The sequence below is a fragment of the Trachurus japonicus genome, chromosome 6, assembly GCF_045865225.1.
Source record: "Trachurus japonicus isolate A0001 chromosome 6, Traja_1.0".
Lineage (NCBI taxonomy): Eukaryota > Metazoa > Chordata > Actinopteri > Carangiformes > Carangidae > Trachurus > Trachurus japonicus.
In genome coordinates this window covers 4,837,074-4,856,135 of record NC_140912.1, presented here as the reverse complement: position 1 = coordinate 4,856,135, position 19,062 = coordinate 4,837,074, and the positions used below count along the sequence as shown (strand labels likewise).

At 41.8% G+C, this 19,062-nt stretch overlaps 1 protein-coding gene across 1 annotated transcript in view; it reads right to left on the bottom strand.

Annotated features, from left to right (window-relative positions):
- Window positions 1-694: 694 nt before the first annotated feature.
- The window catches only part of pik3c2a (phosphatidylinositol-4-phosphate 3-kinase, catalytic subunit type 2 alpha), a 57,878-nt gene continuing 39,510 nt past the window's right edge, over window positions 695-19,062 (bottom strand). The window contains exons 16-33 of the mRNA XM_085778384.1: window positions 17,808-17,999; window positions 17,120-17,213; window positions 16,936-17,030; window positions 15,402-15,582; window positions 13,884-13,988; window positions 13,299-13,391; window positions 11,988-12,117; window positions 11,063-11,199; window positions 8,528-8,697; window positions 7,790-7,946; window positions 6,943-7,052; window positions 5,542-5,749; window positions 5,281-5,405; window positions 4,281-4,398; window positions 4,119-4,200; window positions 3,730-3,836; window positions 3,508-3,633; window positions 695-2,683 (exon numbers count right to left, since the gene is read on the bottom strand). Coding sequence (XP_085634510.1) covers window positions 2,501-2,683; window positions 3,508-3,633; window positions 3,730-3,836; window positions 4,119-4,200; window positions 4,281-4,398; window positions 5,281-5,405; window positions 5,542-5,749; window positions 6,943-7,052; window positions 7,790-7,946; window positions 8,528-8,697; window positions 11,063-11,199; window positions 11,988-12,117; window positions 13,299-13,391; window positions 13,884-13,988; window positions 15,402-15,582; window positions 16,936-17,030; window positions 17,120-17,213; window positions 17,808-17,999 — 2,413 coding nt within the window. The 3' untranslated portion in view covers window positions 695-2,500. The remainder of the gene's footprint in view (window positions 2,684-3,507; window positions 3,634-3,729; window positions 3,837-4,118; window positions 4,201-4,280; window positions 4,399-5,280; window positions 5,406-5,541; window positions 5,750-6,942; window positions 7,053-7,789; window positions 7,947-8,527; window positions 8,698-11,062; window positions 11,200-11,987; window positions 12,118-13,298; window positions 13,392-13,883; window positions 13,989-15,401; window positions 15,583-16,935; window positions 17,031-17,119; window positions 17,214-17,807; window positions 18,000-19,062) is intronic.

Sequence of the window (19,062 nt, the reverse complement as noted above, 5' to 3'; positions counted from 1 at the left end):
AGCTGCACACTTCACTGCGTTGTAGATTTGGCTTTGGAAAATTGCAATCTGAACCCAAAGAGGCACACTTTAATTATTGTAAAGAGCCTGCCATATACTATTTACCTGTAGGCTATCTTCATTTGAGGGTCTGCCCTGACCAGGAGCCTCATCACAATCTATGCTTAGACCCTGATCAATTATACAAGGCACATATCCATTTCATATGATATGTATGCCCTAAATGTCATGTAGGCTACTTGTATGGGAGGGCAGGCGGTGCCTTTGATTATAAACAATCATCCAGCAATGTTATGAGTGTGAGTTCATATAAGATATAGAGGTTAGGTAAAAACAAGTAAATACTGGATCAGAGATGGGTAGTACTGTAAATATATGCCCTTGAGCCATAGTAGGAATTAAACATCCCATCAGATCTTCGAGGCAGGCAACCAGCAGCTCAGCTCTCCTCAGTTAAGTCACAAAGAACTTCAATAGTGACTCCTCTGACACCAGGTTGTAGCCTTGGCCTGGAATAGGAGACTGTGGAGGATCAATTCCATACAATAACCCTTCAACTTGCCAAACTCACTCCTGCATTAATGACACATATTGTTTATTGGCCATTGTAGTTGTCATCCCATGTAAGTGGTTTGAATGAATCCAAATCAACATCCAACACATTTATACAACAGAAATAAAGAGTCACATCAGATTTGTTCCAAAAACATTTAATTTGCTTTAGGAAAGAGGGATTACAGTACACACTGATCCATTCAGGTTACAGGTCACCAATTAAGAATAAATAACTGGCCATGTTAATACAAACTCTGCTTTCTTTCTTTGTACAGTCACTAAAAAAGTGGATCAAGTCACTAATATTTATAGTGTGAGTGTGCTCTTTAATCATAATTGTTTTGTAGACCTTCTCTTAAAAAGTCCTCAGATAAATTCACCATCATTTCTTTATTAAACATTAACAACTTTAGATTTATAGTTAGCGAGTGGAGAGGAAGGCAGTTAATTTATTGCTCATGATCTTGTTCCCTTTTTTTCCCTAAAGATGATTAAGTTAAAGTTGCCTGTTTTGCACTTCTCTGTGTTCAGTTTGCATTTTCTCATTTAAATACCCTAAAACCTGACTGCATCTGGACTTCACCGGCAGTTTAAGTTATTTATAACCATTTGGCCAGTTACTCATCACGGCGTCATTACACCACCATTAGGCACTGAGAGTGAGTGTGGTATTGCTGCCGAGCTGAAACAGCCTCAGGTCCAGACTCAGCTCCTAAACTGCATTCTGCAAGTCTGCACTGTGGTTTTGAACCACCAGAAGGAAGCGCTGAACAGACTTAGGATCAGAATTATTAGGCAACCATAACCTCTATATCCAGAGCACAGACAAGAGCATGTTCAAAAGCTTATGATGCTAATTCCCCTTTAAGGTGTGCTGTGTGAAAATAGTCAAGTAATACCATGAGAGAAAGACCTGGTAGTGTGCATTTAGTGGCAGTCCACTGTTAGAAAAAACTGCTCTGGAAGAAGTACTGATATAGCTTGACAGAATATAGATTCTTCTTTAATAAGGACATATCACATTGTTAATCAAATATATAGCAATAAGGCCAAGTTGAGCATTTAAAAGAGATTGTGAGCACGAAGGCACCCTGTTCATCTCCCTGTTGGAGAGAGTGGTTTCATTTGCTGTCCTTGTCATTCATTTTGGCACTTTCTTGGGGAATCATAAGGTCACTGTTGATTTCCTGGAATCTGGTGTGTTGGACTACTCTACCCAGAAGTGTCTATTGGAAAGCAGGAAAACCCTGATGCCTCCTATCTGTCTATATAGAAAAGAAACACGGAAAATGTAAAAATGAGCCCCCTTTCTATTCCTTAAAAAATAAATGTGTCAATCTATATATACTCTTCTGTAAGTAAGCCGTTTTGGTCCTCTAATATCAAAATGTACAAAACATTACACCTCTTTGTTATAGTTCAGGAAAAAGAGAGACAAAATAAGTGGAGATTGTTTGTCACAGAAACAATCTTGATTAGTTAGCAGGATCCTCTTTGAGGGTGTGAATCAGCTTGTTCAGTCGTCCTTGGTGAGTTTTCATTCTGCATTCATGTCATATGGGAATAACCTGAGGCAACATGATGATGGTTAGAAGCTGTGACTTACAGGAGTTTAATCTGTGAGGATGACATCAGATGCCTACGACACGTTGTAATAAGTGAAAAATGCTTTTCTGCACAGAGCACAGCCGTGTCCTGCTATGATAAAGATCTGAAGAATACTTATTACAAAACCATCCACGTGAAAGAAAATGTTTGGTTTGGTTTGTTTGACTTGAAATGAAAACGTCACTGAGGGGATTTTATGAACTGAGAGCTGAGGTGACCAGTATTTTCAAGTGAGGTCACATCTGCTGCCTTTCCCATATGAAGTGAATGCAGCGTTTTGTCTGCGGAGTGGTTCCCGGCTTCAGGGAGACACAGGTACAGTAGGGGGGGTTAGAAGTTAGAAGTAGGGCACGGCCGCAAGCTTGTACCACTTGACCGTCTCCTTGCTGAGGTCAAAGTCTTTGAGTCTGAGCGTGATGCCGCCCAGGAAGTAGTTCTCACGCAGCGACTCGGCACTGAGCACGCTCAGCTGAAGCTCCCGCAGGCCCAGGGTCTCCTTGCTGTAGCCGCTGTACACCAGCTGTGGGGGGAGAGGAGGAGGAGTAAGCAAAGGAAGTGCACGTTCTTATTTAGTTCAGATGCACCTTGGACTTGGATGACTGAGATAACCACGTGGAAAGCTTAAAGGGATAGTTCAACATTTTGGCAAATGATCCCTATAGTCATAGCAGTAGGTTTGTTACCTTTAATTGTCGGTGCAAGCTGTTTTTAGAACGGCGGAGCAGAGCCGTGAGCTGCTCAGAGCTACGCTACGGAGGCTCATGGGATTTCTTGGCTTCCCTCATCAAACTCATCAAATACACAATCCAACAACTCCAAAACGCTCTGGTGGACAAGTTGTGACCTGCACATTCACCACACTATGAGATAATAACAGAACGTTCTCAAGACAGATTTGTTTTCGAGGTAAATTCATGCAAAACCGCTGATGCACGTTCCCATCGGGGGCAGTTTTTCATCAAGCAGTCTCTAGATTTACCTCGAAAACAACTCTGTCTCGTAACGTTCCGTTATTATCTCATAGCGTGGTGAATGTGCAGGTCACAACTTGTCCACCAGAGCGTTTTGGAGTTGTTGGATTGTGTATTTGATGAGTTTGATGAGGGAAACCAAGAAATCCCATTAGCCTCCGTAGCGTAGCTCTGAGCAGCTCGCGGCTCTGCTCCGACAATTAAAGGTAACGAACCTACTCCTAAAACTATAGGGATTATGGCAATGGGCCAAAATGTTGAACTATCCCTTTAAAGGAAACTTCTAACCTTTACGTTTCTAAAACCAACCCTATTCTAGAGTCCATGAGCTGTAAATATATAAAGAGAAATTTTCAAATTCATGCTTCCTAACCATCTCATTGAAAGTAGGGTTTCTGGTTTTCCTGGAGATCTTGGTCTTGCGTTTGGAAGTCTTGTGAGGATCTGGAAGCAGGTAGGTTTTCACATACGGGTTGGGATCTGTTCCATCCTCAGAAACCTGAAGGGCAGTGGATGAGAGATGAGAAATAAAATAAGAATGAGACGGTCAAACGTTCTGTAAAGACAGCATCTCTGGGATCATCACTGTGTTTACCAGATCTCTGATGTGCATAACCATGATGAACAGAGTGCTGTTCCTGTAGGAGATCGAGAGCTTCACTTCTCCTTCCACCCGACCAGAGGTTGGACTCAGAGGAGGCTCTGCAGCAGACAAACACACACAAGTCAGACACACAGGAAGGAGAGTCCACAACAAAGAGTTCAAAATAAAGTCCACAGTACTTTCAATTATCAGAATGGGATTTCTGCCATTTATGTTCCCTCTGAGTTCAAATGAACATTTTAGGTACTAATTTGATCTCCTTAGAAAAATATATATGAAAAGGAACATTTGTAATGAAACCAAAAGCACATACAGTACAGTACAGTGGGAGGAATTTGACTAACACTTGAAGAATGGAAATGAAAAGTGCAGGTGTTTACCCGGCGCTTTGGGCGTGGCATCTAAACCTTCTGTCTTGTCATCCCGTGCAATTGGATGAAAGAACGTGTAGATCAGGTCACACTGGGAACAGAGAGCATGACGTCACTTCACTGCTGCGTTGAAACTTTCACATTACTACCACGTTACGCGTGTGTATGTACCTGGGTGACCTCCGTTGAGCTCCTCATCAGGTTGTGGACATAGTTGTTGAGCTCCAGCTTCCTCTTGGCCGCTACTTCTTTGATGTGGGTGCGACCCAGCACCATTTTGTTGGGGAAGCTAGAGATAGAGAGTGAGATTAACCATAAGGTACATTTACTATAAAAGAAACTGATGGAACATTCTTCCTCAAAGCCTAGAATAAAAAGAATAGAAAAAGAATTTCTTAAATTTATCAGGGTGTTCAGAAACAGAATGGGAACAACACAAGATACATTAAAGCAAAATGGGAGAAAGAACTAAACATAGAAATATCAGAAGAGGATTTGACGTCCTATGTGGAGTGCACAGCATTCATCTACGAGTTCAAAGAAGTGAAGAATATTTGGCTGGAAAAATGTGATGTTTTTTCATTACACCTCTTGTAAAAAGCACATTTTCTCAATCACAACAACAGTGCTGGAGGTTATGCCCAAAAATTCAAACTTTTGGGGTAATGTATCTGTGACTGTGGGAAAGATTTTAGGAGACACAATTCCTAACAATGTGACGGTCCTCTATTTTTGTGTCTTAAATGGGAATGTGATTATTAGACTGGTATCTATGTAAAACACTTTTGATGGCTTGTAAGAAAAGCTCTTACAAACTGCTGGTATAAATCTGAGTCTCCAAGCCTTAATCAATGGATGGACAGAGTGAAGGAAATGTGTTTAATGGAAGAGATGACTTTCTCTCTCAGATCTAGAGGAGGAACCTTTCCCAGGAAAAGGGAAAAATGGACTGCTTTTATTAAAACAATAGAGGACGCTACACATGAACAAGTAATGTGTTAAGAATAAGATTATCAATAGAGAAGCCCCCATGTTTTTGTCTGTTTTTTTATTTCCTTGACAGCTTTTTGTGAACTTCTTTTCCCATAAATTGGAAATACTAAATAAAAAGAAGAAGCATTTCCTCACTTAGTCTGATGAGCTGAGGGTGACAGGTGAAGTGAGGCCTTACCTCGGCAGCTTCCACAGAGGAAAGAGTATGGTCAGTTTGTTGTGCAGCTCCTGGAACTCATCAAATGTGCGGAAGAGAAACTGGGGTTCAGTCTGACTTTCCCTCAGGATCCTCACCACATACGTCTGCACAGAGAGCACGGGGGGGGGGGCAGACATGACCATCAGGTGTCACTATCTTTCCACTTTTATATACAGAGATGTGGTGGAGAATAGAAAAAGAACATAGTTTTAGTAATGAAACTGACTCCATAGCACTCACATAATGCTTGTCGGGGTTGTATCTCTTCTGGAAGGAGAAGATGGAAGCGTGGATGATGCGGCCCTCCTGTTTCAGGGTGTAGGTCTTGGGGGAGAAGGACAGGATGGGCTCGTCGTTGGCTGGCAGACCGGAGAATCGTAGCTGAGCAAGGTTGTGGATAAAGAAGTTGAACTTGGTGGCCACGCTGCCCAGACTGGACTCAATTAACCTGCAGAGAAAACACAGAGGGGATCAGAGGGAGGCGGGGTGAGGATGAGAAACAGCACGCATCTTAATATGCTGTACTGACCTCAGGCTCTTAAAGGATAATTACCGTTTTTTACAATCTGGACCTTATTTCTAGCATAAAATATGATCATTTACTCACCCAGATAACTTTGGTGTCATTACAAGTCGTTCCGACGGAATTAGATCCAGCTGAGAGCCGCGTATATCCGTATAATGCGCGTCTATCGGGCAGCCTCTAAATAACACATTATCTGCCGCGAAACTCGTTCATTTCACCAATATTTTGTTACGATAAGCTAGTGCTATTCCCCTCTGTGTCCGGCGTTAGCTGTTATCAACATCCGGGGTCTCTAGGTTGACCTACTAACCTCTGACCTGGATGATATCATCTCCGACCGCCGCCGCTAATGCTACGGTTCGTTTCTGCGTGTTTCTGTTTTGTCAGAACAAAATGAGCAGCTGGACGAAGTTCAGCTTCCACAGACTTCCTCTCCGCAGCCTGGACTCACTAAAGCTCCGGCTAGTTGCGCTAAAAATGGACCCGAAGTGGAATCATTATTATCAGAATGAGCCGTGCAGCGGTCGGAGATGACATCATCCAGGTCAGAGGTCAGTAGGTCAACCTAGAGAGCCCGGATGTTGATAACAGCTAACCCCAGACTCGGAGGGGAATAACACTAGCGTATCATAACAAAATATTGGTGAAATGAATGAGTTTCGCGGCGGATAATGTGTTATTTAGAGGCTGCATTGCGCTGCCCAATAGACTCGCATTATATGGATATACGCGGCTCTTGGCTGGATCGTATTTCGTCAGAACGACTTGTAATGACACCAAAGTTATCTGGGTGAGTAAATGATCGTATTTTATGCTAGAAATAAGGTCCTGATTGTAAAAAACGGTAATAATCCTTTAAAGAAAATGTCATCAAAGCATTTGTTCTGACAATAGACTTAGTTTCAATCAATCAGGTATCAACCTGCCACACCTGATGTGTGTTATGAGTCTGTGTTGTGATGTCGGGCAACATCTGTGCTTGGCTTTCCTGTGCCTCTACTGCCACTTGGTGGATTTTGAGTTACACAACAACAGTTTGCAGCAAAGAATAATAATAGACGAGAATGAAAAATGTCTCTGTGCAGTCGGAGGCAGAGATGTTGTGTTGTGTTTACCTGGTGAAGAAAATAGTTGCCTCAGCATCTGTGTTGTGGGGCTGCAGAGCGTCAAACACGTACTTCAGGTCCTGGGAGCCCGTCAGCTCTGGGAGGCCTGATGATGTCATCTGTCACACAAAGACACACCAGGTGGATTCTTAGTAGATTAGCACTTATTCACTTTCAGATTGGTTCAGCACATTTATTGTCCATCCCTTTGTACAGCAACATGATATTTAACAAGGCAGTGAATGAACTTTAAATCTTTAAAATAGCACTAATCAGTGTGATAAGAATAATAGCTCATAATTTAGTTAATTTAAACTATGGTAATTCCAAAAGTATATTTTCCATGATTTTCATGTTGTCAATCATTTTGCACGATTCATTAATTAGTGAATTATTTCAGAATAAAGTTTGTTAATACAATCTAACTATGATCTATACAGTTAAATCTTTATTTTACCTCATTGTCATTTATATGTAGATTTCATGCATTATTCTGCCTCTGAAAGCTCCACATCGCCTTTGTGTTCGAATACAAATACAATATGTTTTAAACTGACATATTCAGAACAACAGTGCAGTCCTGATTTATTATCAAGGCTGCACTGCTGCGCTTCGTCTGCGTATGTTGGTCTCCTGACTCTCACAGGTGCAAAAACAAAGTGCTTCAGCTAGACTGGAAGAAGAAAATGAAAAGGCTAAAACTGCTGGGAACCACAAAAATACATCTGAAGAGAGATGTACAAAGATATAAGAACAGGAATTTACAACCAATGGTAACAAGCAGGACTACATGTCAACTGCAATACTGTTCTAGAAACACTGCTACATCCTGTGTGTTTGTGAATTATTGTCTCACCAGTGACAACAGGTTGAGAAAAAGGCCGGAGTGCTTGCGGATGAGGTTGTAGGCCTGACAACACAAGTCTACGAACAGCTGGAAACGGCTGGTGGGACGCTCGCCTCCGTTGATGACGTACGCCATGTCAGAGGTCAGAACGAACGGAGCTCGATCCCTGATGGGAAAGATGGAGATGGGGAAGAGAGAGAGGATGTGAATAAAAGTGAATAAAATGTGTTTGGTTCAAATCCCTAGGAAACGTGGATCAGGAAAGTATTACACACTATAACACCACTAAATAGCTCAATGAAGATGCTGAGGGCCATAAAGCAGAAGTGTAGTAGTGTGGTTGTGGGGCAGATCCCAGCAGGGAAGATGTGTAATTGTGCACACCATGAAAACAGGTCATGCCCAAAAACACATTAATCTTGCTGCACAAACAAGCTTACTCCTGCATCTGACCCACAAAGGAACAGTGGGTCATTGAGTTTCTTAGAGACAGACCTGATAATTAACTTATGGTTTTATGAGAATAAATGAACATCATAGCCATATCTGTGTCGTCACTGAATCATTCCCTCATGTGTTCAATGACAACACCTACACATTACAAACAGGACCAGGTTGAGTAGCTGTAATCAGCTGCTGCAGGACCTTTCACCTACACTGATAACTCCTTGATAATAAAACAATGACACAGCTAAACCATCCTGATGATGAACCACCTTCGATACAAACAACAGAGCTGATTTTCACCTTTTGAAGCTGCCAAACATCTGAGCGTGACCCAGGAACTTGCCAAAGTCGATGTGGAACATGTGACCAGTGGAGCGCAGCATGATGTTGTCGTTGTGCCGATCGCAGATACCCAGTACGTAAGTTGCGACACAGCATCCTGCACATGAGTAGATGAAGTTCTCTGATGCCTACGGAGGAGAGAGAGAAGCACAGCTTGAGGTCTAGCTGGATACACAGGAGGTGCTTCCTTTTTTTCCTTTTAATTTGTTTATTTAGATGGGACAGTGCACATTTCCATCTGTAGTCCCATTTCCAAAAAAACTGTTTAAGACAACACTACAATACATAAAATAGAATAGAAAGAAAAAGAACCAACAATGGGGAAGAGGAAGAACACACTAGAGTAAGGGCGACAATGAAAACAAACAAATATAGTATACAGGTGGATGACATACAAATTGGCTGTGTGGAAGATGGAACGGGCCACAAGTTTTTTTCATCTTGAGTAGTAAAGTGCTTGAGTGCTGGGTTCAAGTGCTTAAGTCAGTGTTTTTCAACCTTGGGGTCGGGGCCCCATGTTGAGTCACCTGAAATTCAAATGGGGTCGCCTGAAATTTCTAGTAATTGATAAAAAAAATTACTGATAAAAATATATTTTTTAACTAATTATTATTCTTTTTCAAGTTATGATTAAAAACTATTTAAAACAATCTTAAACAACTCTATTCTATACTTTCACTTCCTCGAATACAAATCGAGTTCAAACAAAATTCAGCATATAAAAATATCTGAGTTGGCGCATCTTGATTGACGGGGTCGCCAGAAATTTGTGATGTGAAAATGGGGTCACAAAGCCAAAAAAGGTTGGGAACCACTGGCTTAAGTGCACAGTGCCAGATTGTATTGCATGGCGCCCTAATTGCACATGAATCTAAAGTGCCAGGTTATATTGCACGAAGCCCAATAACACTCATTTGCTCATGCATAAGTGTGTGGATAGTGCACTAGGTTGTCATACATAAATGTATTATGTAAGTACTATTGCACAGAAACAGCATACACAAAAGATTGTGTGACGTTAAACTTCCATGATGCAGTGTAATATTGGCTCTGTTTGCTCTGAAGAACAAAGGCCTGAATGCTTGAAAAGAAGAAGGATGGACGTTCCCTGCTGGTTTTTATACTAACCCAGAAATGAGCACAAAACCTTCAGGCTCAAAAACACAAGAGCTCATTTGAACTCCATCTAGATTCCTGCTTCCTGCTGAAGTCGTATTTTTCAGGGTCAGAGGTTGAGCTGGAGTACTGTTTCACATTTATAGGTGTCAAAAGTCATACAGTTCTACAGCTACCATAAACTTAAAGAGCACACTCACCTGAATCACTGTGTCACAAGAAAATGATGGTTTTAATGTTTAACCCATTTCTCAACATTATAACGTGTGGTATTGGTAGTCAGATTATATACAGTGCCTTGCAAAAGTATTCATACCCGTTGAACTTTTCCACATTTTGTCACATTACAACCACAAACATAAATGTTTTTTATTGGGATATTATAGACTAACACAAAGCAGCACACAGTTGTCAAGTGAAAGGTAAATGATTAAGGTGTTCAGGATTTATTACATATTAAAGACCAAAATTGCAATAACGCTATACAGAAACCCAACACTGCACATAAACCTGAACACACCATCCCCAGTGTGAAACATGGTGGTGGCAGCGTCATGAACCTGAACACACCATCCCCACTGACTCGGGGGCTGAATACATACGCACGCCACACTTTTCAGATTTTTTATTTGTAAAAAATCTTGAACACCATGTATCATTTTCCTTCAAATTGAGAGTTATGTGCTACTTTAATTAATGATCTAATGTTGCAACAATTGATACAATAAAATTACAATTCAACACAGTACATAAATACATCACAGAAATAACAGATATATAAATCATTGTGTGTAATTGCGGCAGTGCCAAAGATGAGGTAGTATGATTACTCAAGGTTACAAACCTGGTTTGCTTTAAGCCATATCTTAAGTTTGTTTAAAGGTTAAGTTATAAGTGCTCTCTCTTAAATCAATGGGTCAAATATTCCAGTAGTGGGGGGCTCTGATTGAGAAGACTGTCTGTCCAAACTTGCTACATCTGTATTGTAAACACTCATAACTCACTCAGTGGGGGAGGTGCAAGCCCATGGAAGACCTTACAGATGAGGCAAGCATCTGCAAAATGTTTAAAATTGTCTAAATGAAATGAATTGTACTCTTGCTATTGGCTATTTGTCAAGTGTTTTTAGTGTCTGTTTGTGAAGGGACTCGGCTTGCTTGTGACCAGCTGGTTAAACAGTATGGTATGTGGGAGAAGATTGCAGTGTGCATAAAGAGTTTGTCTGCCTTTGTTGTTAGGTATGGTCTGTTAAAGTAGCTGTGCATGTAAAGCTTCCTCACCAGCAATGAACTATTGACGACATGATGAAATACCATGTTTGACTTGCATCAACAGCTGTTGTGCGTGTAAAGTAGTGGTTATCCTTCACGTGTGTACCTTCTCATACTCATCCTCAGCAGGGTTGTACTTGCGGAGCCACTCGGCCAGCGGTTTGTCTTTGAAGGACCCGGTGACGCCGTACTCCACCTGGATCTTTCTGAGGGTGTCAGAAGACGGCACCAGCTCCACCATACCTGGACAACACAACACAACTTTTAGTAAAACAATGCAATCACACGACAGTCAGTTCTGTACCTCGCTTTTTAATTTGTGTTTTATGGTCGAGGATGTTCAGGATAGAACAGATATAAACTGGAATATTTATATAGGGGAATCAATTCAAAAAATTTTTTTTTAGATTGCAACGACAAAAAAACCAACAAACACTCCACACAGAGAATCAAAACAGCCTTGTGTTGGCTCAAACACTTAATATGAGTATGTTTTGAGCACAAAGAAAGAGTCGAAGGATGAGGTGGATCTGATTGGCTGTCACCACTGTGTGGCAGTGAGGAGGTCCATGTTTGACAATCTGAGGGGCCTGGGTGTGGGAATAATGGCTGTGCTATGACACAAATGTCTGTGAAATGATCTTTATCAGACATTTTAAAAGAATGACAGCAACTGAGAACATCCTACTTAGAGTACTTGACTAAAGCGATGTGTACTTCCTTTCACCCGACCCAAACAGACAGAAAGGTCACCATCTTTCAGAATAACACTAATTAAGATGGGCTGATAATTGTATTCATTCACTGTCTTCAACAATTACACAGTCATGTTTTTTTTTTAAAGAATATTTTTAGGCTTTTTTGCCTTTATTTGATAGCACAGTGAGATAGACAGGAAAGGGGGAGGCAGAAAGCGTTGAGGACTGTAGCCTCTACAAGGGGCCAAACTACAAGGCCGCTGCCTTAACCACTGCGCCACGCACCGCCCCATTACACAGTCATGTTTACTTCATTACGCTTTGTCCCGTTACCTTTGTCTTTGCCGGTGGAGATGCATTTGAAGTTGACGATGCGGAGGTCCAGCCCCTCCTGCAGCCAGATGCGGTCCATGATGCGGATCATCTGAAGAGCCAACATGTCCTGCCTCAGGTCCTCTCCAACCTGGTACACAGTCAGACACATTACACCAGTGATCAGAGTTCGCCAGGTGTGCCGTGAAAAAAATATCAAATTTAACTTAATTGATCCAAACTAGGGATGCACATTTTTATTTTTTTCAGACCGATAACCGACACTCCTATAAGCGATTATAGCCGTTAACGGATGAGATTCAACACTCCATCGAGTGTCTGTGATTAGGCTTGTGTCAAGTGGAAGTGTGCACGTGTTGACAAGCTCCCATGAGTTGATTGACATAGATAAAAAAAAAAAAGAAGAAGAATTTGAGTCAAATCAGAATCCAAGTTCTTGTTATCAGTTAACAGTTTGAACATCTGTGTCTGCAATAGTAACTGTCTGGCAGAGTTGGCTAATAAAATAGGACTCTTTTATGTCAATGGGCGTAGTGGCAGAAGCCTGCACAATGACCTGGCCTTAGCAATGTCCATTACTGAGTCAACTCAGAGCCCTTTAAAACAACCACAGCTGAAACAAAGTGCTGTACATAATGAAACAAGCAGAAGAATAAATATTAAATAATAATTGTTTATTGCTTTTAAAACAATTTAAAAGCAATAAAACAATTTAGAATTTAAATAAAACAATTAAAAATAAAAAACAATAAAAACAATGAATAGAACAGACCATAAAACACTAAAACAGAGGTAGAGTCTCATGCTGAGTTGAAAGCCAAGGAATAAAAATGGGTTTTAAGACGAGTTTTAAAAATGGACAGTGAGGAGGCCTGCCTAATGTGGAGGGGAAGCTCGTTCCACAGTTTTGGAGCGGCAACTGAAAAGGCTCTGAGTCAGAGTAAACTAACTACACTGTAAGAGACACAATTTGTATTATATTTACTGTATTAGGCTGCACTGTGTCATTTTGTAACATTTTTGGTTAGTGGTGTGCCATGGGATTTTGCATTTTGAACAAAATGTGCAGTGGCTCAAAAAAGGTTGAAAACACTGCATTACACTACTGTACCTTCCTGCACTTCTGTTCTGACTGGGTAGAATTGACTCCAGCCACCAGGGGGCGCAGTGTTCAGATGGGAAGCTCATAAACAACAGTGTTGGTGTACCTGATGACTACTACCCTGTTTACACTAATGAAACGTGCAAGAAAGATACAGAACAACCAGTTCCTTGGCATTACTTAAAATGCTGTGTGTGTGTGTGTAGTACCTTGAACATGACATTAATCTCTTCTCCCAGTGGGTCGGCGTTGACCAGGGCCAACTTGAGGGGAACTGCGTTGGAGTTGAAGAAGGAGCAGGCCTACACACACATACAAACAGTGTGATTTTATCACCATTACATCACTTTGACCTTGCAATATAATAGGACAAATGGATCCAAACATGTTTTATCTTAATCACCCTCTTTTGTATTGATATATTGGCTTCTCCTCTAATGTCACTGTCCAAACACAAACAGAACCAAAGAGGTTAGAGAAGTAATTATGACAAGAAGAGGTCACTGACTGGTTATGGAATTTCAACACACATTGTGTGGATCATAAGAGCCATTAATGTCAAGTATACTCTCCGTCATTTCATTAATCAATTGAGCAATAACAGCTGAATAATACTGAAGCAGATCTATTATGAATATTTGTATGATATTTGAGAGTACATGTGTTTTATATTTCGGGAAAACTTTAGTTTAATAAGCCAATTTCCTCTGTGGTTTAAAAATGTGGTTGTTTCCTGACCAACAGCATTCAATGCGTTGTGCGAGTGTGCTTGAATGTGTGTGTATGTGTGTTACCTTGATGTTCAGTTCCTTGGCCACCAGACTGGGGCTGAGGGGCAGTCGGCAGGTGGTCTTCTGGAAAAAGTTCTGAACGTTCTCCAGGCCCTCCTGCAGCGCCACCTGAGACAGAGACAGACTGTGTCAGTAGCTGCGTTTCCATCACAGATTTTCGCAAAATAAAAGCGATATTTCTGAAATTTCGAAAAAAGTACAATTGCTATTTACGGATGGTTCCATTGAAAGGTGTTTTGCGAATGAGCCCTAATCTAGTCTCGCGATATCCCATAATTCTCGCCATATCGCGAGACTTCACTTTGAGGAAGATGGACGTAAGTGGCACAGGAATCTCAGCTGCCTACAGCTGCTGCTGTTATTGTTTTCAACAAAGATGAAGGCAGTGCTTGATTGCTGAAAGGCAATGCCCGTGTGGCGCTGGCAGCGGCCACAAATAAGAGACACCAGCGTTGATGAGGTACTGACAACAATATACGGTGGTTGTGTCCACACACCCGGGTTGGTTTATGGGACTAGAGGGGACATGTCAGCGCAGGAGGGAGTGGGAGCGTGGATGTGAGCCAATCTCCTTCAACCATGCACGGAAAAGGGGAATGATAGGAAAGGTTTCTCTAATTTATTGAGAAACAATGCCCAGGTCAGCAATGCAATTCCAAAAAACATTAGATTAGATTATACTTTATTTCATCCCCGAGGGGAAATTCGTTCGTGACAGCAGCATTTAACAAAAGGAAATAAAACAGGACAAATAATAAAATTCATAAAAATACTTTAAGAAGAAGAAGACAAAAGAAGAAAATGCTACGGTGCTCTCTACCTGCTGGGCAAAGTAACAGATTAAAAAGTGCTTGCTGGTAGACAACTATGAATAAAAAACGATTTAAAGTGCACGGGAGATTTCAAAAAGAAGTGCGACAGACATTACAAATTAAATAGAACTGTTAAAAAGTCTAACTGACATGGGGATAAAAGACCTGCGAAAACGCTCTGTTTTGCACTGAGGGTGTCTCAGCCTGTTGCTACGGGAGCTTTTCAGGCCGCTCAGTGTCCCATGCAGAGGGTGAGAGGGGTTGCCCATGATGGCAGTCAGTTTGTGCAGCATTCTCCTCTCACCCACCTGCTCAACAGTCTCCAGGGGGCTGGACAGGACAGAGCTGGCTCTTTTAATCAGTTTGTTTATTTTCTTCCTGTCCCTGTCCCCATGCCGTTAATTTGTCCCCTCCAGTCACATAAACCAACGCAGCTGTGGACACACACAACTCCGGTGACGCCGGTGACGTGTAAATGCGAAATAAGTATTTCCATTACATTTTTGCGATACAGGTTTATATCGATACGTCTGAAAAACCTCCTCATGAGAGGAATATTTGAGAGGTTTTTCAAAATGTAGGCGTTTCCATTACCAGTCTTTTTATTGCAATATTGAGGTTTTGCGCATTTGTAGGGGTAATGGAAACGCACCTAATGACATACTGCATTGTCCGGTCGTCCAGTTAGATCACCACCACACACACTAACCTGCCGTGTGGACCCCCCTGCCTGCCGGACCCTCTCAGCCACGGCTCCCAGCAGGGTGACAAAGTGATTCTGTTTCTCCAGCTCAGCTCTCAGCTTGGCTCCGCACAGACACAGCAGGGCGCCCAGCACCCGTTCGTAACGCCGGCCCCAGGCGTGGTCCTGCACGGCGTCCTTCAGCAGCCTGCCGTCACCAAACGCATCACAACAGTCAATATTTCAAAGACACTTTCATCCTGGACACACATCAAACTAAAAAAACACAGTGTAAAAGGATCTATGCTCCTGGAGGAAGTGCTGGGTTGCAACTTCCCAAGTGTATTTGGTGTATAGAGTCAGATTCAACAGGTGACCTACAGTATTATGACATGAGGGCCTTTTTTTGAGGTTTGCATCAATCCTCAGGTTGCAGGTCAGTCACTGTTGGGGACAGTGACTGTTAAAAGACTTGACCCACAACTTGAACATTGATGCAATCTGCAAAAAGGGCCTGCAGAGAATCTATTTTCTACTACTTTTAATGTAGAAAAGACCTTGTTGCATTTATTTTATAGATCTTCTACTGAGTCTGTTTCAACATTTTGCCTCATCTCTTTTTATTCTGGCCTCTCTGCACAGAACAAGAACCGCCTGTCTAAAATCATAAACCACTCCAGCAAAACAACTGGTGTTCAGCTGCCCGCCCTCACAAAAATCTACAACAAACTGGTTCTGCAGAAAGCTCAGGTAGTCTTGAATATCCTCTCCATACTGAATTGATCCCTCTCCCTTCAGGACAGAGACGTAGGCTCCGTAGGGCCAGAACAAATAGGTATATACTCTTTTATTCCAAGTACAATCAGTGCAATCAATTCACACTATTCTTAATCTACATTTTGTACATGTTGCACTTTACAAACCTGTTGTTCTTCTGTCCTCCTTCCATATATCTTATATTGTTTGTATTGTCTGTGTGTTCTTACTAAGGTTGCAAAACAAGTTTTCCTCTTTGGGACGAAAAGCTCTGAACTGAACTCTCTGAACTCACTGAAATCACATCTGAAAAAGATCTAAACACAATGTATCACTTTCGTAATATGAAGTAAGTAATCTATAATAGATATGTTAGCAGATCATTTCACATGCCAAGGAATTACAGAGGAAATGACTTGAACACTTAAACTTGTGGTTGGATACATGCTTTCATCCCCCTGGCCATTAGACTGAACGACACCTCCCAGTTATAACACGTGAAACCAAACAGACACAAACACTGAACCGGGTCCATGTGTTCTTTGTATATTAATGCACTTTAATATAGGTTTGTAGTTTCTCCTTTAACTTGATACTGGATGTGTAAATATCCCTTGTGGGATCAGTTAAGTATCCATGTATGTACATATCTCTCTATAATACTATGAATACTGTGTGCCAGCTTTGATGAATGCTATAAACATCAGTCTAAACTTATTTGTTGCTCTGAAGCCTGTTACTTTATTTCAGCCTCTATCGCACACGTCATTGTTTGGTGGTTGTGTCAGTGCCACTGTGATCTCACCAGAAGAGGTAGTGGGCGATGTTGATGTTGCTTTGTGCTCTGGACAGCAGGAACATGACAAGGGCATTGTTTAGGTGACACTCGAACTTTAAGGCCTAGAGAAGAGGAAACAGGGAACAGGGTTAGAATCATAGAGGGAGGAAGTGTTGGATTTAACGGCGCGTGTCGCGTGTTGTAGCTCTACCTGTACGAGCTGTGGCAGGTAGCCAGCAAGTTCATCATCACTGCTCGTTTCAATCCAGCTAACAGCCACACGCCTCACCTCTGTATCTGCAAATCTGCACACACAAGCACAATTAGAATCTATTCAACAGCAAATTATCAGGTTAAAGGGATAGTTCAGCTTTTTTTTTGAAGGAACAGTCGCATCGCGCTGCACCGAGACACAGGCAGTACACTGTTGTCAATGAGGGACGATTAATCCCCGTCTCAAAATAATACACCAGTTCAAGAGTATGATCGAAAGTCAAGATTTACAACGCATCAGCTGGTCGGAAAAAAGTTTGTTTATCTGGAACTAACCAACTCACTCAGTACTCCTTGGTACTACTCGGTATCACTCCGCCTCTACACTGCTGATCCAAACAGCTGATAGGCGGAGTGATTCAGCATGTCGCGGAGCCTGTATGGAGGAGTACCCGCTGTGTTTTAAATTTGACTGCAGCAACAGTTTCGGCCACATTCTTACATAATTACCTTTAAGTCCCACTTCACACTTGACCTCAACATGAAACAAATTGGATAGACTCATATAAAAAAAAAAAGTTAAACTGTTCATTTTTGTTTAACGTCTTACAATTAAATCCTTCAAAATTCCCGAGGGACCTGCAGCGCTGTAGACAGAGTGTGTAAGTATTGGGAACAGTGCGTACTTGGAGTCGAGCAGCTCCAGCGCAGTGACTGGGGGCAGAGGTGGCCAGTGGTGGAGCAGGGAGTGGATGTGAGCCATGCTGGCCCAGTCCCAGCTGGGCGCGCTGGCCAGCACCTTGGGCAGGCTGCTGGGGTGGTCCCTCCGACAGTGGAGCCGATGGTCCCATAGGATCTGGTGGTCCGCCCGCTTCAATCTGGACATAGACCGGGAACAGATGGACAGACATCTTTAAGTTAGACATTGTGTAGGAATTACTCCCATTTCGCGTTGCGGTTGTATATCGCAAGCAACTCAATCGTATTTTTTATGCTGCATTCACGTGAAATTGGGCAGATGGCAGACGGCAGCCGCTGCACGTAACGGCATAAACAAGCCTCTATGTAAACAAGTGGTCCGTCAGATATGTTGTCATGGCGATGTGGTATTGTTTACCTGACCCACGTTTTACCGGCTTTCTCTCAACTTCTGTGACTAAAATGACATCTGGTTTGTAACGCTCCATTCCTCCTCACTGCGTTACCGCGGTGACTTCTCACAGACGCCAACTCCACCTGAGCCGACAGCTCCGGTGTCTCCACTGAGTTTCCGTGGTTTCCTAACGTCACGCTGCCACTGAACGTAAAAACATGGCGACACGAATGATATGAACGGCTCATTCAGAGCTGAAAGGAACACTTCACTTTGTTGATGGGGGTGATTATTGATTAATAAAAAACATACTATTGAACAAAATAATCGACTTTTGTGAATAGATAACAGGAGAAGTTACACAATGTCCCTTTAAACAACTCGTTAATCAGACGTAACCATCAGTCAACTCAAATGTATTACTTAGTCTTTAAGTGTGTAGAAACCAGCTCTCTGCTTCAACACTGTGATCAGGAACTAAGGGACTCAGACTGTGGAGTTTAGTTGGCAGGATCAACAATAATCTTTAAAACAGACTACAGGGAAAGTGGATTTCAACAGAGCTAAACAAATACAACGCAAAATATATTAACATCAGTGCATATTTCTCAGAATATTAGAGAAAATCAGTAAAGGGTGAGCGGACTATGAACTATCTGCTCTTGTAAATCAACACCAAATGCAAGGACTTGAACCATCTAGTAATAATCCACAGATATTAAGAGCTTTGCTTAAAAATGTCTGCATCGGTTTTTCAAAAAAAGCTGGCACTCTCAGATAATGTTTCCTTGGCAAGTAAAGGTACATTACAACAATCATATCATAGTGACGCTAGTAAATCAACAGAC